The 23,675-nt window shown below is 42.4% G+C and overlaps 1 protein-coding gene across 3 annotated transcripts in view; it reads left to right on the top strand.

Moving 5' to 3' along the window:
- Positions 1 to 2,615: 2,615 nt before the first annotated feature.
- Positions 2,616 to 23,675, top strand: part of KIFAP3 (kinesin associated protein 3) — a 68,324-nt gene continuing 47,264 nt past the window's right edge. For all 3 annotated transcript variants that reach the window (XM_041420119.1, XM_041420118.1, XM_041420120.1), the window contains exons 1-10: positions 2,616 to 2,747; positions 7,065 to 7,196; positions 8,464 to 8,618; positions 9,736 to 9,791; positions 10,290 to 10,431; positions 11,529 to 11,628; positions 12,368 to 12,492; positions 12,962 to 13,060; positions 13,779 to 13,957; positions 16,064 to 16,226. In XM_041420119.1, coding sequence (XP_041276053.1) covers positions 2,716 to 2,747; positions 7,065 to 7,196; positions 8,464 to 8,618; positions 9,736 to 9,791; positions 10,290 to 10,431; positions 11,529 to 11,628; positions 12,368 to 12,492; positions 12,962 to 13,060; positions 13,779 to 13,957; positions 16,064 to 16,226 — 1,183 coding nt within the window. In that variant the 5' untranslated portion in view covers positions 2,616 to 2,715. The remainder of the gene's footprint in view (positions 2,748 to 7,064; positions 7,197 to 8,463; positions 8,619 to 9,735; positions 9,792 to 10,289; positions 10,432 to 11,528; positions 11,629 to 12,367; positions 12,493 to 12,961; positions 13,061 to 13,778; positions 13,958 to 16,063; positions 16,227 to 23,675) is intronic.

Raw genomic sequence — 23,675 nt, 5'->3', positions numbered from 1 at the left:
GCAACTTTCTCCACCATTCTCTTCCTATTCTGATTTTCTCTGCAGCTCCCAAGCTCTTTCACACCCTCCTTTATACTCCCTCACTACAAAAAAATCTCTCCTTCAAGCTGACTCCAGAACCATATTTCTTATATCTGTTCTACGAAAAAAGCCAAACTACCCCAAAACCCCCCAAACAAAAGAACAAGGTAGAAACACAAAAATCTTGTGTATTCCAGCTTCTGCTTGCAACTTGATCACCCTCCTGCCTCAGTGCCACCCTCTCTTTCCTCCTCCTCGTATACACATCTACCATGCAGGTGAGGGCATCTCCAGAGTCCCATCCCATAAACCTCATCACACTGTGAGGACAGGGATGTAAGGAACTGTGCAAAACAACATTAGAAACTCAGGGCAAGGCTGCAGAACAAAACCTCAGGCAGCACATGCTCTACAATTTAATTTTAGAAGAATCCACCGTGCAATACGTGGGGTTTGGTGTCTATGCCATGTGGTTGTCTAAAGCCAGCATCAACTGGTTGCCACTGCCCAAGAGAACTGTCTGGTCTTGGCAGGGCTGGTGGCTCAATACCTGCAAAGCTGAGATATTTATTTCACTTGGGCTCTTCCCAGCCTCTGCTGGCCCTTCAGGTCCTGACAAATAGCCAGTTTTAGCCCAAACATCATGGCGCACTTAACTGGAATAAACTCATATTTTTTCAGTTCTCACATTCTTCTCTATCATTCTCATCTTGTAATCTTTGGCCTGTTTTCCAGAGGTGTCTAAAACTAGACTCCATTCACAGGCATATGTGACCAGATAAATAAGATAAGTTCATAGTGAAATAAATGAAGACTGTCAGGTACTTAGTGCTCAGTAAATATCAGACTATTTATATGGCTTCAGAGTTTAATGTTTGGCTTATGCTTATCTGGAGAGCTGCTGAAATCACTGGAGAATTATCATTCTGATTAGGCAGCTGTGTTGCTTTTTTTTTTTTTTCTTGATGACAATATTACTGTGATAAAAATAGAATAAGCCTAGTAACAAGGGTGTTATGTTCTAGCCATGTTTTGTAAATTCATTGCACTAAGGTAGCACTTCATATTTCACAGGGTACTTTCTTTTTCCATTTTCTGTTAAAACAAAGGCAGGCACTTTGTGGATTCCACAAAATATTTTATTCTGCTCTGTTACAGATTATGAAAGTATAAAAATTCTTAGTCTTTAATGGGATCAGTAGACATCAAGTATTTATGCTTAGTATTTTGCCACAATAAAAACCAAAAGCTTTTTATCTATTATTTATTTCTGCATTTCCCCTACGACTCTGGCAGACAGAATTTTCAGTTGTAAAGAGTACTCCAGAAAACTACAGCCCATTAAGATCCTTTCTGAGACCTCTTGGATATGATGCTGTGTGCTTGTTCTTTAGAGTGGCTTGGAGACAAGATAAAGGCACAGAAAATTCAGGTGCTGGCTGAATATGTAACTTTTCCAACATGATTTTGGATTTGCAGCCACTTTGCCTGAGTCTGGAGCTACAGCTGCGTCATCCCCGTGCTCTCTGTGTGTCAGTGACCCAAAAGGAAGATTATGTTCCAAAACACCAAGGCTGTCTTAAGGCTGGGCTTGGCCAAGAGCTGGTGCTGAGGACCAGTGACCAGCTCAGGTGGCGATAATGGGGCAGGACACCTCAAGAGCCTTTCTTCAGTCCTCTTCTAAATACTGCACACAGGGTCTGGAGCATCTCTGGATGAGGAGAGACTGCGGGAGCTGGGACAGCTTGGTCTGGAGAAGAAAGGGGATCTCATCAATCCATGTAAATGTCTCCAGGACAGGTGCCAGGAGGATGGTGCCAGACCACTTTCGGAGCTGTCCAGTGACAGGGTGAGGTGCAACAGCCATCAATGGAAACACAAGAAGTTCCACCTGGGCGTGAGGACGTTCTTTGCACTGAGCGTGACAGAGGAGGCTGTCCAGGAAGGGTGCAGATTCTCCCTCTCTGGAGGCATCCCAAAGCCACCTGGATGCATCCCCGTGTCACCTGCTCGGGGTGGCCCTGCCTGGCCAGGACGATCCCCGGAGGTCCCTTCCAACCCAGCCGTGCTGTGACTCTGAACGCTCGGACATTCTCCCTCACTCCCGCCGTGCCCTGAAGTACCTCTCACCAAAACCAACTGGATTAACCGAAAAACCGCTTCACAATTTGGCAGGAGGTGGCAGTGACGCATATCAATTCCAAAATAATAAGCATTAAACACATACAGAAGACTAAGTAAAGGGTACCAACCCACCTTGACCCTACTGTACTGAGGTCAGGTCACTTTTCACTCTCAGCCAAGCGTCTAACAGCCTGAATCATATCGACGCCCAACAACGCAGCGTTTCTCAAGTTTATAAACTTAACTTTTGTGCACATATTTAGAGGGAAAAAAAACCCAACAAAACAACACAAACCTACACAGCTTCTTCCTTTCCTGTCCTGATCCCTCGCAAGCCAACGGGAGCAGCCTGCTCCCTCCCGTGAGGGGCCGGCAGCCGGCGGGGCAGCGCCTCCCCCGCGCCTGCAGGGGGCGCTGACGGGGAGGGAAAGGCTGGGGGGGGCGGACTGTGGGTGAGGGCGGCGCGCGTGCGCGGGGCGGGGCGGGGCTCGCGCTCTCCCTGGTAACGAGCACCGCGCGCGCAGGGCCGCGCCCTGCCCGGGCCGCCCCCCCCATCCCCTCACCGCCGCCATGCAGGGCGAGGACGCCCGGTACCTCAAGAGGTAACCGGGGAGGATGGGCACGGGGCGGGGGCCGTTCGTGCTGGGGGGAATGAACGGGGTGAGGGGGGGAAGTCGTGGCGGTTGAGGCGCGGCAGCTCGTGCCGAGGGATGGAGTGTGTCAGGTTGTGGGGTGCGAGACACAGGTGTTGCGGGGTGTTTGCTGAGGGTTGTGGATGGGGGAATATAGATGGGGGTTGTGGCGGGGGGGTGTGGAGTGTGAGGCCGAGGTGCCGCTGGTTGTAGCGAGCACTGGCTTGGGCATGGATGGGAGGTTGTAGTCGGGGAGGTGACAATGGAGCGTGTTTTGGGAGGGGTGATGATGAGGTGGGTGGAGGTATGGCGAGTGAGGAGTGGCTGGGTTGGGGGCTGACTGGTGCCTGTGGTGTGCTGGTGAGATGGGTGAGGGGTGTGGTAATGGGGGATAGATTTGTTTAGGTGGTCCCCCCTCAGCCTGCCCCGGTCTGTTGGGAAGAAGGTTTGGATGAGGGTCGGGAGGGTTAAGGATGAGCGAAGGTTACAAAGGCAGGGTAGGCAGAGGGGTGGGATGGGTGCTGCTGGGGAGAAGGAGTTTGGAGGGTGCTCTGGTCTGGGGGTGGCTGTGGTGGCATTTTTTGGTGTGTTTGGGACGAGGCACTGAAGTGACAGCAGGCTGAGAGGAGAATAGGTGCTATTAGGAGATGAGTGGAGAGGATCATTGTGTATTAGGTAGCTGCTTTGGGGATCAGGGATGGGATGAGAGACAGTAAGGCCAGGTTCAGGGAGCAGCTGGGAGACTGATTCAGAGGAGGGGTTAAGAGTATGGCACGGCAGATTGGGCAGGACAATTTTTGTGAATGGAAGAGGTAACTGCGGGGTGAAAAGTGTATCATCTGGGTTTGGGATTGCAGGTGTGATGAAGGAATGGTGCCTTTTATCTGGCTGTTTGGCAGTGAGACCAGTCAGCATAAAGAACAGGGCCTGAGCTGGCAGCTCTTGGATCTCTGTCAGTTGTTTCAGAGCAAAAGTGAATCAATCCCAAAAGATGCCAGGTCATCTAGGCCTCTGTTCAGATGTCATGTGTGGACAGTGTCACTTCCTCCTATCGTGCAGGTGATTTTATCCATCCTGTCTTGAATCCTAAGGAGTTCCTGCTCTTGTTTTTTTACTTCCTTTCCATTTATTAGTATTTGCAGAATTTCCTGTTTAGACTATCTAGGTTTTGCTTTTTTTCCCCTTGTATGCCACATATTAAGCTCCCTAGTTGGAAACAATGCAGGGAAAAAAACCCTCTTGATAATCTTTGAAATCTGTTCTGTCATAGCAATGCCATGATGGGTAAAAATCAAATGCCACCCTTAATTAAATCAACAGCTGTAATTTTGGAGTAGTGCCCGTTTTTTAACCTTACCTGTTCAGTTTATGCCATCTTATGTGATTTTGTAGGAATCTTTGTTTTATAGTCATCCCTGCAACAGGTGTATTTGTCTCTCTTTTTTGGGAGCACAAACCCAAAACGACCTGCTGTGCTGTGTAACGTGGCCAGGCTGCTGTGCAAGTCTGGTACTCCTCTGCTCCCTGCTTCCCTTTGTCACCCTGCATGGGCACTCCCCCTCCCACCAAGCCTGGCTTGCTGGGATTTGTTATTGGATTTTCAGCCTTACCCACGTGTGGTTTGTGCCACTTTTCATTAGGATAGTTTGCTTTTGCTTTTTCCCTCTAAAGGAATTAGTTAATAAAGGATATTAACACTCCAGCTCTGGTTATGTGAGCTCAGCTTGCAGCTTTTGTCTGTAGAAAAGGGCTTCCTCTTTAAACCTTGAACTGAACTGGGTTCTTGTTGACAAAGCAAGCAGTGAAGTGAAAGGACAGGCTGATGTGCATGAGAGCTCCCCAGTGCATTGCTGCTGCTACTCATTATAATATTTGCAGTTTCAAATGTTTTATGACGTGATTTACAGACTCAGGATGTGTAGAAAATCAGTAAAGACGTTTGTAGATTTGAGTGAGAGGAGGGGATTTTTTTTCTGTAAATGAAGATTTGCCTTGTGATACTGACAATCTGAATGCAGTGTTTTCCAAAGGAAAAACAACTTCAGTGGCTGGGGAATGCAATTTAGTGTAGGTCCTCAAGCATTTCACAAGGTGGGATTTTCAGACAGGGAACTTGGAACAGGGAACTTATTGATTTGTGACTTCATTAGTCAGAGAGGGTGTGTGTCAGTGTGAGAGGGCAGAAAATCTCTGCAGCTCTAAGTGCTTCAGTTTACCCATCTATCCCTCTGAAAGAAAAAATTAAACATGAGAAGTGTTAAAACTGTTTAAGCAGTCTTAAGCTAAGGCTCTCCTGGTTGCTAAGCTCATCAGTGGTTTGCTGTTGCCAAAAGGAGGAGGTTTCACTCCTTTTCCCTGATGATAAATAGGAAGTGTTGTTCCTTTTCTCTAGAGCACTGCAGTTCTGTTACACAGTGAAAAACTTCCTCTCTCCAAAACATGGAGAGTTTTCTGTTGGGTTGCTGGAATTGACTGTGACAGGGACTGAAGAGCCCAGGGAAACATGGGAAGTGTAATCCTTTGGGCAGTGATGAGCTGTTAACCCGGATTTATTCTTGTAAAACTTTACCCAACTCTGTTCTCTACCCATCCTTTTCTTTGCATCTGTAAATATTACTAAGCTGTCACTCACCAGAGCTTTGACTGTCAGGAGCCCTCAGTGTTTGCAGTTGGCATCTCCTGATAGATCTTAATGTAGATTTGGAGGTGGGGAGTGGGAGCTGGATTCTTTTGGAGTAGATTTGCCATAAGCTTTCTGTCCTGCAAGACTGGACCTTGTGAGAACAGAGAACAGACTGTAATGAAGCACCTGCTTCAAGGTACTGTTAAAGGGGACAAACCCAAGTTCTTCAAAGAATCTCAAGTCATAAAGGATGAGTTTTGCTATGCTTTCATGGAAAATGTTACTCTCCAGCACTAGGGAGATATTTTTGTTTGCTCTGTGTAGCTTTATGTCCTTGCAATGCTGGTAGTTGAACTGGACTCCTGTGTTTCCCACAGCAGACCTTTCTGTGGTTTGTGGGGTTTTTTGAGCAGCTGTATCTCAAGACAAAGATATTTTTTGCAGCTGTATCTGCAGAAGGAAAAGTGGACACCAGAGTAGCTTGGTAGGTGGAGACACATTTCAAACATTTTCTGCTGAGAATGGTTCCAGCACAGGCTGCATCTGCATTTGCTGACATTTCCAGCTTTATGAGGTTGAAGTCATTTTTCCTGATCTAATTGACCCAATGCCATGGCTATCTGCTATCTCCTAGATGCTGATATGACCATGGTGAAGCCACTTGGAATTCTTTTTACGGACATGATCTGTCTAAAAACCTGAACACCCAACAAAAAACCCACTCCACATCCCAAAAGCCAAACCCACATTTTGGAGGTGGTTTTAATTTGCAGTGTTTAGCAGCCTGGTTTATGGCATGACTGTACATACTCGATTGGCAGTAGCAAGTGGAAAAGGGACAAGTAAGAATGGGTCACTGTATTCTCTGGATGTGGTTCTGCCACTGCTTGAAAACAGAAATGAGGTGTGTCTTCATCCATCTGAGCCTTTCCTCAGGAGCCTTGGACCTGCATGGACACAGAATTGTTGGCACAAAGGAGGAGAGAGCAGGACAGGCCCTTTTGGCACTGGCATAAACCAGAGTGTTTCCCTGGAGAATACTTCTCCCAAGGATCTGTAGCTGTAGAAAAGCAGGTAGACATGATTTGGATCTTTTGATGGCAGCTGTTGATTTTTGTGATCCCTCAAGCCTGGCAGCAGGCACGAGGAGGTGAAGAACAGTAGCAAAGAGGTTTGTGTTTCAAGAGAGGATAGTTAAATTGAAATACAAATTATTTGTAATTCAGTCTCACAGAATTGTAACTACTAGGAGTTAGCCAAGAGAATGACAAAATAAAATCCATTTGTAGAGGACTGCACTAAGTGAAGGCCATTAGACAAAGATTAGTCAACACTGACAAGGTAGTGGGGAACCAACTGGAAAATTCACTTGCTTGGTGAAATGCATCTTTTTACTCACTGTGGTGATGTGGAACAGGATTACTTTGATTTCTGCCCTTATTTCTGTGAGTCAGGCTTTACCAGTGACTTGGATATTTCTGTACTACAGGTGGTAGCCAAGAAAATGCCACTAGCACCAGGCTTTTGTACAGCTGTGTGGGATGGAATATGGCATGAAAGGAGAGCACTACTTGGGTTTAGAGCCTGCACAGCAGGTACCTGATTTCTGCTCTGGTGTGTTTTCTGAGCTTTTCATTTAATCAGTTTTTTTACCTTTATGACAGGAAGGTAAAAGGAGGTAACATAGATGTGCATCCATCTGAGAAAGCCCTCATTGTCCATTATGAAGTGGAAGCAACGATTCTGGGAGAGTTGGGAGACCCCATGCTGGGGGAACGCAAGGAATGTCAGAAAATGTAAGCTCTAATATTTTATTTCAATCTTCATAGTCATAGATTTAATAACTCAGAGTACCACAGACCTCTGAGAAATTGTAGCTTATAATCTTTATGGAACTTAATGCTGGACTAGAAGAGGCTTTCAAAGGAAATGGAAATAACATGTGCCTAGGAAGGTTAACATCTGAAACACACGTTGTACATTGCTTTTCAGCCATGTCCTTTAAGGTGTTCTGTAAAGAAAAGTGATGACTCCTGTTTTACATGATGGGTAGTTGAGGCAGAGAAAAGTGAAGTGATTGTTTCCTGTGCAAATGGTAGTTCTTGTTGGAGCAAGGAGTACCATTGAACCTCCTGACAGCCTTGTGCTCCAGCTGTTGGCTCTCCTGTGTTTTGATCTGCCCAGCCAGTGAATTCACTGCTTTGTCTGCATTTCACTTTTGCCTGGTTGATTTCTTTCAAGGCCATTAAAATATTCCCCACTGGAAAAGCCCAGAGAACTATCATAACTTCATTTTTCAAGCTGTAAGGTTGGATCTGTTCTAAGGGGTTTTATCTCTGTACTGATTTATTTTTGAAAATTTGAACTGAAGCGGCTGCCTGTGTGAATGCGTGTTAGAAGAACAATTGGGGGGAAAAGAAGAGAGAATCCTCAAATTGTCTCAAATTTTTGAAGATACCAGAAGCATACTTCTGTCATCAGATGAATCAACATAACTTGCATCTGCATGATGATGGAATTCCTTTTTTTTCCAGCCTGTTGTTAATGCCCACAGAGATTTCTTCCTGCTTATTGCTTGTGGACTTAGCTGCAGATCTGCCAGAGCAACAGAGATTTCTTCCTGCTTATTGCTTGTGGATCTGCCAGAGCTGTGGGAGACTCCTGGCACTGCAAAAGAACTTTTCTGTGCAGACAAACACCCAGAACTGTCTCTCATTTGGGACATTTTTGTCTGCAATACTCCTTTGTGGTCCTGTGCACTTTCTATGGGGTATATCCAAATCAATTACTGTCTTTTATATCTAAGATGGCTGTAAGGGATCTGTTCATACAGCTGCCTTTAATGTTGCTGCTTGTCAGCTCATGAGCAGTTACGCTCCACCAAATCTGTTTGACAGTTGCTTGCCATTTGGAGTTCAGAGGCACCACTTTGACATGAAAGGCACAGGCACTGGGTGTATCAGCATCATTTTTGCTTTGAGCAATTCTGGACTGTATAAACATAATCAAAGCACTGAAGATAAAAAAATTTAAAAACTGAAAAGAGACTTGTGTGTGTTGCAGAATTCGGCTGAAGAGTCTTAATGCAAATACAGACATTGGTTCCCTGGCTCGAAAGGTTGTTGAAGAATGCAAGCTCATTCACCCCTCCAAGCTTGGAGAAGTAGAGCAGCTGCTGTACTACCTGCAGAACCGCAGAGATTCCTCAGCAGGAAAAGGTAAAAAATACAGGAACACAGTAACTTGGGACTGGGTGCCTCAGCCTTGAACAAATTCTGAGGTGTTCCTAGCTGAGAGCCCAAGGTGCCTGATGTACCAATTCTCTGGGGATGGTGACAGTAGGGGACATGTATGTTTTATCACCCTTGGAAACAATTATGACCTTGAAGTGAGGAAATTACCTTTTCAACAACCAAATTTATTTTATTATTTTGGTTACCTTCAGTACTGATGCTTCTTACTGGCTGCCTTGTGCTTTAGCAGGACTTGAGAGGTACAGATTCGGCTGTTGGGTGCAGCCTTATCATATTGAATCTGCACTTACAGTGACATCAAAAGCCTCTAAGAGGATCTTTCTACAGAGACCCCCTCTGCCATCACCTCTTGCAAGAGTAGACAGCGTGCTTAGGCTGAATTTGGGCTGTGTGTAAAGCTGGAGGGTTTCAGAACCTGACAAGCTTTGGTCCAGTGTAGCAGACAGCCTGGGGTATTTATCTCATCTTGTCATCTAAAGTTTCTGGCCTCTTGGTGCTCCTATTCATGCCTTAAGTTCACCTTAACCTTTCTGCTCGGGGGACAGTTGAATATGTAACATTAGATTCTACATTACCTTTTGGTTACCCAGGTTTCTTGCAGCCCTGAAATGCTAAGCTTTGTTCTCAAGGTGGATTCCTAATGAGACAAATTTAAAATGAAGATTTATGTTCTAGATGGGGTTTGATTGTAAGAGCTTTGCATGTTTTACCCTCTTTCACCCTGCGTTTCTGTGTCTTGGTGTGTCACAGGGCACAAGCAGAATCAAAGCTGCTGATGTCTCTCACTGTGGGGAGTGAGTGTTGCCACTCTGGGCTTGCTCTAAGGTTTATTACCCTCTATCTCCCCAGCTGAGAGGACTATCACTGATCATTTAGACTGAGTTGTCAGAAGGCAGCTGGGGATTTGTTTTACTCCTTGGGGACTGTTCAGGTTCAGAAACCTGTGTTAGTGTGGCAGGTCAGCTGGACACAAAGGACTTTGACCTTGATTTAACTGGAGTGTTCATTATGAGAACACTGGATATGTGTTTGGTCTGTGTTTATGTGTAATTTAACTGCACCCATGTCATTTTCTTTGTAGAAAAGAAAGAGAAAGCCAGCAAGCCAAAAGATCCACCCCCATTTGAAGGAACAGAGGTAAGCATTGGTGTTAAAAGAGAAATGCAAACCCTGTTTACTACTTCAGTATGCAGTTACAAAAGCGAGCAGGGGAGAGGAAATGCTGAATTCTTGTGGGTTTTTTGCTTCTTGTTTTTTAAACAAAGAACTTGGTTTGGAAATACTGCACAATGGAAAAAAATTATCTCCAAAAAGGGTAAAATATTTGACTTGCATACTTGCCCCTCCAAGTGTAGCACACAGCAGGACAGCCAGTGAGGACTGGAACATCAGACAGGGCACAGAGTTGTGTCTGAGCATCCTTTGATTTTTAGGAATTATATCTCCTCAGATGTCCTGGTGTTCATTGGCAGTCATTCTCCATGTGTTGGGGCTTTTTAACTTGTATTTTATTTTTGCCTAAGATCTGTACTCAGAAGTTGAGTGTCCTTTGAATTGCCACCTGAACAACGTTGTGATTGCTGGTGTTGAATTGCCATGTCTCTCAGTGAAACCCTCGCTTCTGACTGCTTTCAGATTGATGAAGTTGCCAATATCAATGACATGGATGAGTACATTGAGTTACTGTACGAGGACATTCCTGACAAGGTGCGTGGCTCTGCCCTCATCCTGCAGCTGGCCAGGAATCCTGATAATTTGGAAGAGCTGCTTATAAATGGTAATTTTAAAACCCAGTGATAATTTCTCTTGATGTGCTGTTCATTTGTGTCCAGGGAAAAGTAGTTCACCTTTCATTTGGGATTTTCTTTAGTTTGCTAGGCTCTGTTTCTCTGTATATAATAAGGTGGCCATCAAAGCTCTGTTGGGTCTCTCTATGAATGGATGCTGCTCAGACTGGTCTTAGGTGAGCCTAATACTGAAATCTTCCCGGCCTCTAGAGGCTTCAACTACTTTTTCCTGATCCTAGTTATTTTGATGCTCAATTAATTTCAGCTGGCATTACTGCTGGAGATGGGAATGCATTATTGTATTCTGTAGATCAGGAAACTTGCCTTAAAAAGGGGATTTGCAAGCTGACACAAGTTAATTTTTTTATTTTCCTTCCTTGCCCTTTTTGTCTCTTTTGCTGAGCCCTCATACCTTCATGTGTTGATGACTTCAATACATGCTCATCTTGCTCTGTCACCATGGAAGATGGGATGGAAATGGTGAGCCATGAAATAATGGCTTGTCCCTATGAGTTGTTGAAAATATTTAGTGCTATGCATTCCCAGTTGCTGCTTTTCTGATCAAGGAACATGGTGCACATGAAGAGAGAGTAGCTAGGGGAAGGTGACTGGAAAAGTGAAATTAAATAAGGAGAAACCAAATTATTAAAATAATAATTCGGGGGGAAATAAATGGAAAGATGCATGAGAAATACTGTCTGTCCAGGCAGAATTTAAAGGGGATTTGAAAGTGAAAATTGTAGTGTTTTAGGTAGGGGATACAGTGTAGTGTGGAGCACAGAGCTGGCAGAGGCCACAAGATCTGAAGGTTAGTGGTAGTTTTGAGCTTAATTTGGTGTTTGGTTGCACTTTCCTTCCATGTTGCTGCCTCTTAGGGCTTATGACAGGGTGACCTCCCAGGTTACTCTGGTGCTGTCTCCAAACAGAACTCATGAGCAGTGCTGCCTGTTAAAGTGAGATACCTGTGAAAGTGTTTCACTAGAAAACTGACAGATGTGGAATAAGGTGTATTCAAATTCTGAGGCTCACAAGCTAAAAAGGAGGGACACAAAATGCTGTTGCTTCTCTAAATCTTGTTTCACTTCAGAAACTGCTCTGGGTGCATTGGCTAGAGTGCTGAGGGAAGACTGGAAACAAAGCATTGAACTGGCCACCAATATAATTTACATTTTCTTCTGCTTTTCGAGGTGAGTGCTGAGTCCCTGGATTTAGGAACATGAAGAATGTCACTCTGCTTAGTGGCTTTTCATTTGTTTATTGCTCTGTGCTACAAAACTCACTGAAACAGAAAAACAGACAAACACACTTGTGCCTCAGTTTTATCACTTAGAATAAAAGAACTCTCATGGTGAGGCAGTTTGTAACAGAGCTGGGAAGAAGCTAGTAAAGATTCTGACCCACAGCTTTGTGTCAGAATGAAAGGTGGCTGAGCTGCCACTTCTAATTTCCATCTGCACACCTACAGGAAACAATGTTCAAAACTGAAGTGAGCACTTGCTCTTATTGAGCTATGCCAGTGTTCCTGCATACCCTGCCTAGAAATAATTCAAGCAGAAATTGCATTTACCTGGATTTTAGGTCTCTATTCTATTTGTGGTGAGGAGAGAGTGCTCTGAAGCACTTGCAGTGTGGAAGGCAGGGCTGAGAGGAAAACCTTTTCCTTTGTGCCTGAAAATTGGAATGTGTTTTTATTTTGATCTGGAGCAACAAACTATTCCCTATCTTTCTACAAGTTGAGAAAATATTCATGTTTTCAGGGATTGCTCTTGTTTTGAAATAATTTTCCAATAGGAAAGTGCTTTAATTGTGCAAACAGTAAATACCTTTTTTAATATGTGATGTGGTGCAGTATTGCTACCATAGATGTCAAAGTAGATATGGAGTTGTTGACATTTATTCCTCACAAGTATTATTTCTTCAATGTAGTTTCTCTCAATTTCATGGGATAATCACGCATTACAAAATTGGAGCTCTGTGTATGAATATCATAGACCATGAACTGAAGAGACATGAGCTTTGGCAGGAAGAACTTGCTAAAAAGAAGAAAGCTGATATCCTTTTGATGTTCTGGCATAGCCTAATGGCTTCTGACTTGTCTTGATGAGTGTTGTTGGGTTACACAAGATGAGTGCACAGCACCTTCTGTAAAAGCAGTAGAATTTACCAGAAAGTGCAAAATATAATTGCAGATGTGAGAAAGACCAAGAGTGAAGATTTTGGGATGTGGAAGAGGTTAAGCTGAAGCCACTAAAGCAACGCAAGGAAAAGAAATTGTATATTATCAGCAGTATGTCTTAGAACATCTGTGCTGCTTATTAGGGTGTAAAATAACCCAGCCTAGAAGGAGAGAAGAGTCATGGCCTGGATGCAGGTGTAGCAGGCTGGTGCTGAGGGAAGGCATTGACACTGGGTATTCCATAGATCCCTTGCTTTCCACTGGTGATTGAGGAACACTTTAGAGGACAGTTGTCACCTACCCTGTATCACTTTTCTCTGAACTCCTTAACTTCTCTAATTCACTTGATGAAGATCCTGAAAATCAAACCCTGAAAAAGGACTATGAGAAAACTTACAAGAAATACAAAGGGCTGGTTGTCAAGCAGGAGCAGCTGCTTAGAGGTACCAAATCCAAATAGCAAATTATTTTGTTGTTGGTCAACATGGTTGAGGGATCCTGTTTGATTCTTGTTACAACCAGGATGTCTTAAACATCCTCAATGTGTGGATGAGTATGGAAGAGTGTTGCCAAAGAACAGGGAGAAGACAAGTACTTTATCAGATTGTTTGACACTATTAATAATTTTAAAAGCCATTTGTCAGAAGAAGAGCAAAAGTGATCCACTCTTCTTTGCTCATGATGTTGGTTTGGGAGGAGTTGGGTATTTGAAATTTTTTAAAATTTCCCTAATTTAGCTTGTATCTAATTCTTTGAATATTTCATTGAATATATCATTGAAGATCTAATTCAATCTCAGTTTCTGTACTAAAATACCCTTTATGCTAGATTAAAATTATCTGGGTGGCAAACCTTTCCTGAGAGGGGCTTTTTACTGCTTCGTGTTGCAATTGAAATTAAAAAAAATACAAACCACACAACATGAAAAGCTTCTCATAATCATAATTCTAATTTTTTTTCAGAGCCACAATTAGAATTAATCTTCTTATTTTTTTTAAAGAGGCAAAAAAAAGCATTCACTGGCAATTTCCTTCAAAATGTATTGAAAAGGGAGCATAATGCTTCTGAAAGTCTTGTCTTCAGCACTTCAAGTGTAAATAGAGACTTGTTTAGTTGTGTTGGGTATGATCTGTTGGTGTGATTTGTGTTGACCCTTGTTAGTTGCAATTTACCTGCTCCTGAACCTCGCTGAGGATACTCGCATTGAGCTGAAGATGAGGAACAAGAACATTGTGCACATGTTGGTGAAAGCACTGGACCGGGATAATTTTGAGCTGCTTATCCTTGTTGTAACCTTCCTGAAGAAACTCAGCATTTTCATGGAGAACAAAAATGATATGGTGAGGCTTGTAGCAGTCTACTGAATGCTGGAAAAGTTGGAGTTCTGAAAACTTTTTGTGGTTGGAGGGAAGAGGGAAACATCTCTGTTTTCACACTGAGTATCTCTAGCTCTGATTATCCTGTATTTTTACAAGTAAAATGAGTGCAAGAAAAGCACAACATCCAGTTGTAACCTACTGCAAACAGTTTTGAGGAAATCCCAAACAGAGAATATGATGCAAATATGATCCACAAAATTCCAGATTTTGAATTCAGCACCTCAGAGTCTCGTTATATCCTCACTTGTGGTGATGCCCATGACTCTGCCCCCAGACTGTACTCTTATGACAACATATTGTTGTTACTGCCATGTATTCACTAGGGAAGAGAGATATCTATTCTTCTGGAGTTTGCTGGACTAGTTTACTTATTTCTTGTGTCAGTTTGGTTCCTTCCTGCTGCCAGTAGCTCCTAAAAACTGGAGGCAGTTATTCTTCATAAATTTTTTTTTGTGAAGTGTTACTCTTCTGAAATTGTAGCATAATTTGTTTTGTGACTTCAAACTCCAGCCAAGTACCTCCTTTACTGATACTTTAATAGCTAATTGACTTCACCTTTGTGCCTCTATTACAGTTAATTAGATGAAAATGATACATTTCTTTATCCAAGAGGTAATCTGAAATCAGTGGTACACAGAGATTGTGAGATGAAAAGATCTGTTTAAAAGCAGTAGTGAATTAACCTTTGCATGGACCTTTGCATGCATGTGCACTGCAGACAAGAAGTATCTCCCTTGTTTATATATGAGATTTGGTTAGAAAAATTAGAATTAGCTCTCCAGCCCACTGATTTGCTGGCACACTTTCCCCATTTCATGTGATTTAGTGGAAAGCCAAATGAAACAAAGTTGTTGAATCAGTTTTATTTCAAAGTGTTCTAACAGTTTTGAAAATGTTGGTGTGCTTCAGGTCAGCTGTCTGAGCATTCCTTACTGATAATAAAGATGATGCTTTTTTCTCCATGATATTATTAAGGAAAGCTCCCAGTGAAGGAAAAGTTGTTCTGATATTTGTATTGGGCAGTAATACAAAACTGTCAAAGGCAATGTGAACCAAAATTAGTTGTGCAGGACCTGATTCTGAGTACAACTGAATAATCCATGTGTATTTATAGCACATTCTTTCCTTGGCAGTTCCAGGGCCATATGAAATTCAAAGCAGTGAGGTAGGAGTTCTTGCTATCTGATTGTTTCTGATCAAAGCTGTCCAGGCAGTTGTTTGATTATTGCACTGTGCTGTGTGGGGAGAGCTGTAGTTTCTTTTCTTAGTATTCATTCAGTGTCTATTTATAACCAGACTAGTAATGTACATGGAGAGGTCTGAAGAATGCCAAGTAATTTTATGTGCCTCCTTCTGGCCAAAGAAGGATCTGGGAAACAAAAAAATGAATGCGTTTAAAAGATTGTGTCAAATAAAAGCTCAGAAATGTTGCTTAAAACATGATAAAACTTTCTGAAGTCTTGCCAGTTCAGATGTGTTTTCTGGCTGGTAAAGTGAACATGATCTCAGGAACTGATACCACTTCTCAGTTTCTGGATTCCACTTTTTAATTTGAAAGTGATACATGTTTCAAGATGACTTCCATGCTTTTATTAAATTGACATGTAGGATGGCATGCCTCTTCTGAGAGCACATGCACACTCCTGGCTAGGGGTTCATTTGAAATTCATAATGAAAGGTCTCAAATTCTTTTTGGATGCCAAGTTTCTGTCTTTCTGGGTTGGGTCTATCTTTGACTCACTGGCAGTTGCTGCAGGATTGCGTGTGTTAAAGTTTAAATGAGTTTGCTCACCCCAATCTAGTTTTGCAGGTGATGTCTTTACCACATTCCTGCAGTATTCCAACTGTGAGGAATGTTTCCAAGACATATGAACTTGTTGGTTCAAAACCTTTTGTAATAAATGTTTCCCAGTAAGCCAATCTAGAAGACTTCAACCACAAAGGCATAAGTGAAACTGCTTCAGATGAAACTGCATTAACAGTCACTGTATGGCTACAAATTGGATATTGAAGCCAGAGTAAGTTTGGCTGGATTATGGTTTTTGTTTTTTTTCCCTTGAAATACAGGTTGAAATGGATATTGTTGAAAAACTTGTGAAAATGGTACCATGTGAACATGAAGACCTGCTGAATATCACTCTTCGACTCTTACTGAATCTCTCCTTTGACACAGGCCTGAGAAGTAAAATGGTCCATGTTGGTTTGCTTCCCAAACTCACTGCACTCCTGGGTATGTCTTCTTTTGGTCTAACACAGATATTTCAGTGAAACTGCATCATGGTATGATTTCCCTGAAAGTTGCTGTGTCACTTTTGTCTTTGCCACTTCCTCACCACTCCCAGCTTCTCAGCATTCACATCATCTTGTCCACACAGGTTTCCAGTAGATTTACTTCTAGGGTCTCTTGAACTGTAGAATGAATCTTCCTTTCTTTAAAAATTTACTTCAGTAGGTATCTGAAAACTACATGAGCTGACACATGAATAATGTGTGTAATTCTGGGGGAACACCTAGGAAAAATAGCCAGCAACTTCACAGAGCCTAGCTGATGTAGGTGCAAACTAAATATATAAATATTTGTTTCTTGCTAGTGAAGCTTGTTACAGCTGCTTGCTCTTGTATCTTGTCAGACAGATCAGAAATCTCCCAATTTTGTTAGTTTTCAATATTGGCAGTACTGATTTCTAGACTTTCAGCTTGGCAGTCTTGTGTTAAGATCATGTAAGTACATCAGTTACAAGTGAAACTTTTTGTTGTCTCAAGGGAAAGCCATGGAAACAATAAGGAGTTTGGAAAAAGCAGAGGATTGTTCTATTTGATCACTGTTGTATGCTGGAGTTCTGAGGAGGGACTTCTATTGCTTTGTGTTCTTTGGCTGATAACATCTGGAGGCTGCTCTGGTTGATGCACGAAAGGTTTAGCAGCTTTTGGCTCTAAGGATTGCTGAGTGGGAATAGAGGATCTTGTCTGTGTGAATCACTGATGCAAGACATTGCTGAAGTCTTCTGAAGTCTGTTGGCTTTGGGATGTGCTAAATCCAGTGCAGAGGATGTATCCTGATCCTGGCTGGAGCAAGGGCACTGCAGTGGTGAATCTCAGCTTTCTCCTCTAGCTGTGAAGTCTCTTAGGGTTGTTTGTCTCCTCAATTCTGCTTTAACCTCAACACAGCCTTATTGCTGTTTAGTGACCACCATGAAAACTTAGAGTGCTTTGGAAGCCATAATGCTGTTGGTGATTATTCTATAACAGCTACCTGGTACAGCCTGAAATGCCTCACATCCTTTTATACTTTCTGTCCCAAAACCATGTTTGCACTGATCTGAGCTAGGATGATGCAAATTGGCATTTGAAAACCCTCTTTATCTTTTTATCCTCCAGACAATGTTGTTTGGTAGTAAAGTGAACTGAGAAGTGGAAGCTGATGAGGAAATCTTTCCTCTTGTTTGAGAGAGGATCTGGTTAGTTAGTTTGGTTCAGTTTGGGTTGTAAGCTTTTTGGAGCAGGAGCTTGTCCCTTTTGTTCATACAGCAGATAATGCTGTGGTCTGAGGGGGGCTTCTGGGGATTTGTAACCCCATGCAATGGGACAACACAAATCACTGAAGTCCCTGCTCCCAGAAATTGTCCCATATAATACCAGAGCCAGACTGATCTCACCAGTTAAATACCTGCTTTCTAGTGTCTGTTTGTAACGTGGAGAGGAGAATTGCTTTTCAAATGCCATTCTCTCAGAGTTGTAACTAGGCCTGTGTGAAGGCTGTTTAGCTCAGAAGAACTGGTTGCTAAAATTGGAGTCTGTTCTTTAAGTGGCTGTTAGGGTAATTACTGCAAGTCCTGCTGGTACTTCCAGAATATTCAGTGTGTTTCTTTTCTCATCTAGGATATATTCAACCATTCTTTCTCTTTTTTTTTTTAATTTTAATTTTTCATAGAGGCATGTGCTGTTTGTTCTTCTCCCTGTAGAATTGATACTTACTTTTGATGTGCTAAAAGTCTAGGTAGAAATATTGTCTATTACTTGCTTCTTTAAGCCATCACTGTGCTTTGTGAGATTTTTCTTGGTATGGTGATACAAACAATTCTCAAATGCATCACTTGTCATATCCTGTCTGACAGAAGTCTGCAGTCTGAATAATAAACCAGCCATGTGCCAGATGCCCCATTTATACAGGTTATTTGGGTATTAAACACACATTATTCAAGTCAGTACCCTTCAGTTCACATTTGCAGGTCATCTCCAAGTGCTAACACAGCACAACAGCTGTTGACAAGTCCTTGTACAACTCTTAATGCCAGAGGTCAAGTGTGCTGACTCAACCTCCTGAAATTTAGCATTTATGCATGCTGGGCCTCTGAGTCTTTAGCACTGGTTTTGAGGTGGGTACAAATTAAGTGTAATAGGTGTTTAAAGGGAGAGTTGAGATTGCAAAGAATTAAAGGATTTGTTAGGCAGTGGTTTAGGGCTGAGCATGGAGGTGAATACAGTCTGCAGTTCTGGAAGATGCTCTGCTTTCCCAAGGGACACTTAATTGCTCGGGAGCAGGAAGGCTCTAAGTGAAGGTAGAGGCTGAAGCAGTGAGGATGAACTGGCTCCAGTTGAGCTCTCAGGAAAGGAATAAGTATGCCATGGATGTAATGGGGAAGGACCATCTTTCTTTCCATCACACTCCAAAGTGTTGAGGCTGCTGTTGAAAGCATGGACATGAGACATTCTGCTTAAGTCTTGGTTTCCATTTTAATTAGCTTTTTCTTTTTAATAGTGCCAATGCCTGCTTCCCCATGTAGCTGTGCCAGTCAGGACCACTCGCTTCTCTTCACAAGTCTCAAATATTGTATATGACAAAGCTGCTCTTACTCCCTGCAGGCACCCAAATTAATCAACCACAGCTGATCTTTGTTATGCTATGACTCTCAAAGAGCTGTGTGCAGCTGAGGGAAGTTTGGCCTTAGACTTGAGATCTGAAGCTGGAGCAGAGCTGTGGAGGCCTCTAAGATACAGTCTGCTGTACTCAGCTTTTTCCATACATAGGGTGGTTGAGAGCTATGAAAAGAGATTTTGTTCCTTTGTGTGACTTCCATCCTTTAAGAAGACCTTTTAAATGTTGAATCACCAGGACCCTGCAGAGAATGTTTTTTGTAGCGTGGCTTTGTTTTAATACTTAGAAATTATGTTTAGAGTGATCTTTACTTTCTGTGCCAGTATATGTGAAGCGTGACTTAGTTGCCTAAGGTGAGATTCATGTGAATTCACCAAGTGATTTAAAGTAGTTGTTTGCCTGAAGTGTGGAAAACACAGGTTCAGTGTCTTCCAGTCATCCCCTTGGTAAGAGAGACCAAAGCAGCCTGCTACACACTACTCCATGAAGGTTTGCTTCACTCTTAGAGTGCTCTCATTGTGCTTTGCGTGGCAGAATTCAAGGGAAGCGGAGCAGAGGAGTGACTTGCTCCAGTTATGGTAGAGTTTGGAAAGGGGGAAACAGAGCTGAACTTAAAAACAGGATACAAATCTGTTTTCTTGATTCCTGGAAATACTCTTCCATTGTTGGACATAAGGGAAATGTTACCCTTTTTCATAATTCTTCCCCTGGATGTGTGATTGGCTTCTAAAGTAAACGCCCTGGCAGCAAACAGAAGAAAACATTCAAGGAAAAATAAAACCCCCTTACTTTTTTTTTTGTTTGGCCCAAATCTACTTTGTTTTTCAGTTAAGTGGCCAAATTAAATACAAAATTTTTAGTACAGCTCTCTTAAATATAGGCACAGCTTGTGATGCATAGTCTTCTAATAAGGGTGCTATTTTACACTGCCTCTGAGTTGTTTCTTAGCCTTGTGAAGTGAGACAAATAGTCCCCATTTGCAGTGAGGACGACCAGCAGGCAGTTTGTTCAGCAGAGCCAGCTGAGTGCTGCTGTGGGGTTAAAGCAGCCTGAAGAGCTGGTGGTGGAGCCCTGTTGAGAAGCAGCTCCTGGCAGCATCGCTGTGTGGTGGGCAGTGCTGGCATTTCTGGTTCCTCCCATCAGTGAGGTATCCCTCTCCAAGGATGCAGATTACAGGGAACGGTGCAAAAGCTGTTGCTGTGGGAAGGAACTGTGTTGCTGCTCAGAGAGTAAAAGGAGTAGGACTGACTCTGTGCAGGGAACAAATATCTTTTTGATGATGTATGTGCTCATCTCCCAGAACTGCTGGACAGTTCTTAGGTGTACTCAGTACATATTGTCTTGAAATGCCATTTTCTTTTCATTCACTCCCCATTCCAAGCCATGCTGAAAGAATAAAACCCGTTATGCTTGGAAGTCAGACTTAAGTATCTCTTCTGTTGCTTGCAATTACAATTACAATCTGCTTTTAAAAATTGAAGACTGAACACATATACCAGTGAGCTGAAAAGTGGGTGGGTCACAAAACAGGATTGGTTGCAAATCAGGCCCAAACAGAACATGGAGTGCAGAAGGGTTGTGCGTACTGCTGTGAAAGTGCCACACAGTGCCAAGGTAGTCAATCTCAAATAAATTTTAGGTGGTGAGGAACATCCTGGGTTATGTTTTCCAGCACGGATTACAGTGGCTGAAAGCACTTTGGCTTTGTGGATTTGTGTTTCAGCCAAGCAGGTGAGCGTTGTTACCCAGCACTCTGAAACGCAGTGTGGGCAGCCCCAGGTAGCAGCAGTATGGTTTTGCCAGTCACAGATTGTGCCCAGCTGCTCTGCCTTATTAATGTGATGAGCATCCTGGAATGATGGTCTTAATTTTTTGGTGTTCTAAGACTTAATATAAGCACAATGAGAAGCAATAGCCACCTAATTTTAGATCAAAATTCACAGGCTGTGGAAACTCCTAAGTAAGTTAGACTTCTCTGCCTTACTTATTTAAGCTGGAGAAGCCAGAGCAGAGAGTAGCACTGACAGTCACATTTAGTCCTCAGTGAAGAGCCTGTCTTCACTGGATTCATTGATAGAATCTTTTCTGGGAGCTGCTGAAATTCCTCTGATATTTTTCCATTCTTTACAAGTTGGGTTTAATGAGCAATCAAAGAATTGCCAAAAAGCTGTATGTTGGGCTTCTTAACAATCAAGGCTTGATATGGTATGTAGCCAAGCTGGATTATAAGGTGACTGCTGTTTAAAAAGCCAAGTAGTACTTTGCTCTCTAATTAACAGAGTGCTGTGGGTTTTTAATGCTCTATTCCTTTTATGAAAGTTTCTTTTAAGAAGACTTAAAGTAGATGTGCTCTCTTTATGAGTTCACTTGGCCTTTTTGTAATGAACTTATTATGGAGCTTCACACATCTGTTGAAAAATGGAGCTTCTTATAGGCTACTGCAGTGTTTTTTCTGACTTTAATAGGCCTCGTTTATCCTATAAAGAAACATACATTTTCTTACCTGATCAAGTGAGCAAACAATGAGGGTCAGATGTGGCAAAGACCCTAACAAAAAGCACATGTCCAGCCATCAGGGTGAGGTAAAGTCATATCGGGATTGCTTGAAGTTATTAATGGCAGTAAAATTTATGCTTCCTCCTGTTTTCCCAATTAAATTGAGAAACCTTTTTTTCCTAAGGTGGCTCTGCAGCAGCTGGTTCCAATACTACTTGTGTGAATATTGCCTGGGGTGTCTCCATTCCTTTATAGTGAAGGCTGGCTGAAGCACATTAAGTAACAGTTCAGCTACAGGGACCAGTCTGTTGGAAAACAGCAATTATTAAAGGATTTATTTTAATGGTAGTTTTTTTATCATTTGTAGTGAGTATGGCCAAGGCTTAAAAAAAAAAAAAGAAAAACCCTCAACAACAAGCAAAAAGAACCCCGACACAAAAAACCCCACAAACCAAAAACATCTCTTAATATTAATTTTCAAAATCCTTATTGGAGGTGCAGATAGCCCTAAGCATGTCTGAGTGATATAAGGAGAGGGGCATGCACAATGTGTCTTAGAACTCAGCACTTAAATTTAGATACCTTGAATGTGGATTAGGCAGCAAGCTTTAAAGAAGAAATGACTTCTCATTTTGAGAAATACAGAACTGAATGTAGAGACTCATCACTGTCAGGTGAGTGAAAGCTCCTTGCTGTGGTGTGCTGGTCACAAGTGCATGTGTGAATTTACCTGTTATTGGCTTTTTTTAGTGAAGAGGATAACTTTAGTGGAACATAAGAAACTAACTTCATGTGTGTTGACTGAAAATAAAAATGCTCATGGCAGCAGCAAGGACAGGAGTGGAGAGATGGCAGCAATCTAAAGAGGAAGGGGCTGAGTTGTTGGAAATTTTTTGAACTCATGAATGGAAAGGATCCACTAAGCCAGTATTTCTGTTGTGGAGCTTACAAAATGTGACTGATTAATTCAATGCTTTTAGTGGTTTCTTAGCCTATTGCAAGAGCAAATTAATATTTAACAGTAAAAAGTAAATCTAATCTTCTGCTGAACTGTTGACATCTGAAAGCTTTACAGAGCTTAACTTGGATGCCTGAAGCATGACAGAACACAAACAACTAGTTCTGGTTTATTGGATAAATCTCAATAAAGAAGGGGTGGGGCACTTCTGCTAATCTTCCTGATCTGTGGTAACATCATCATGAAGAAGGCCAGGGTGGAAGAGAGGAGCACCTTTCCCAGAGCTGTTGTGAAGGCTGCAGGCAGAGGGGTACCCTCAAAGGACCATGTGGAACAATTTTGCTGCTGGGGTAGACCTAGGGCTCCTGAGGATTTTACAAGGTCAGATGTAAGGGAGAAGGTTACACTCTGCTTTTCTTCAAGACATGTGGAAGCATCTTAACTCACAAGTTTATTCCTTAATTAGGAGTTTCTCAAATGCTTGTTGCAGTCCAGAGACCAGCTGTAGATTCCCCATGTGCAGTTGCTGAGGTGAGAAATGCTTTGTCAGTAGGTAATATTCTTTTCAAACTCTTTTAAATGGGTGCTTGAAGAATATGGAGTTCAGTTCTTGCTGTGTGGAAGACTCAAAAGCTCAACCAATATTTAAGTCCACTTTTGGGGCCTAGTAGATTTGAACCTCAACTTTGTACTTCAGCATCTTCAAGACGAGTAAAACCAGTTTCCATTTCAGAGTGGTGAATCATCCCTTTGTCAAGGCAAGAGAACCCATCCTGCATTGGGTTTGTTCCTCCTCCAAGCAGGAGCATGTTGGAATCCAGCTGCACCATCCATTCAGAGGAGCACAGAAAACCTCCACCTATTTCCTTTCCCTCTGAATGCCAAACTAGATTAGAAAGGTGTGTTTAGATCCAAAAAGTCTCAATATTTTCTAGTAATTTTAATCAGAGCAGTTGATGTACTTCAATGAAATCATAGTGGCAAAAATTATACATGTCCTGTACATTTCCATTTAATCTGTGTAGCATGGTGGAGACTTCTAGAAGATCTTTGCTCAGATTTTTTTTCCCAGTTTGGAAGTGTGTGTTTCCTTCGTTTGAATCAGACTGAGAACCTGTTCTGATTTCTAGTTTCTGGTAATAACAGTCCTTAACCCTTTTTTGTCTCTTGCTTTCTTTCTTGGTCATAGCCTAACCCAAAACATAATACTTCTGTGGAGAAAAGAGAAGCAGCTTTACCAGCTTCTTTCAGGGATAATCCTATTGCCTCTTGATTTCTGTCTAATCTGAATTTTTAGTTGATTTCTTTCTGCTTTGTGAGGTATGTGGGATATTGCAACTAATCAGCTT

Source organism: Onychostruthus taczanowskii, unplaced genomic scaffold (genome assembly GCF_017590055.1).
Source record: "Onychostruthus taczanowskii isolate IOZ18803 unplaced genomic scaffold, ASM1759005v1 scaffold63, whole genome shotgun sequence".
Lineage (NCBI taxonomy): Eukaryota > Metazoa > Chordata > Aves > Passeriformes > Passeridae > Onychostruthus > Onychostruthus taczanowskii.
This window is presented reverse-complemented; position numbering and strand designations above follow the sequence as displayed.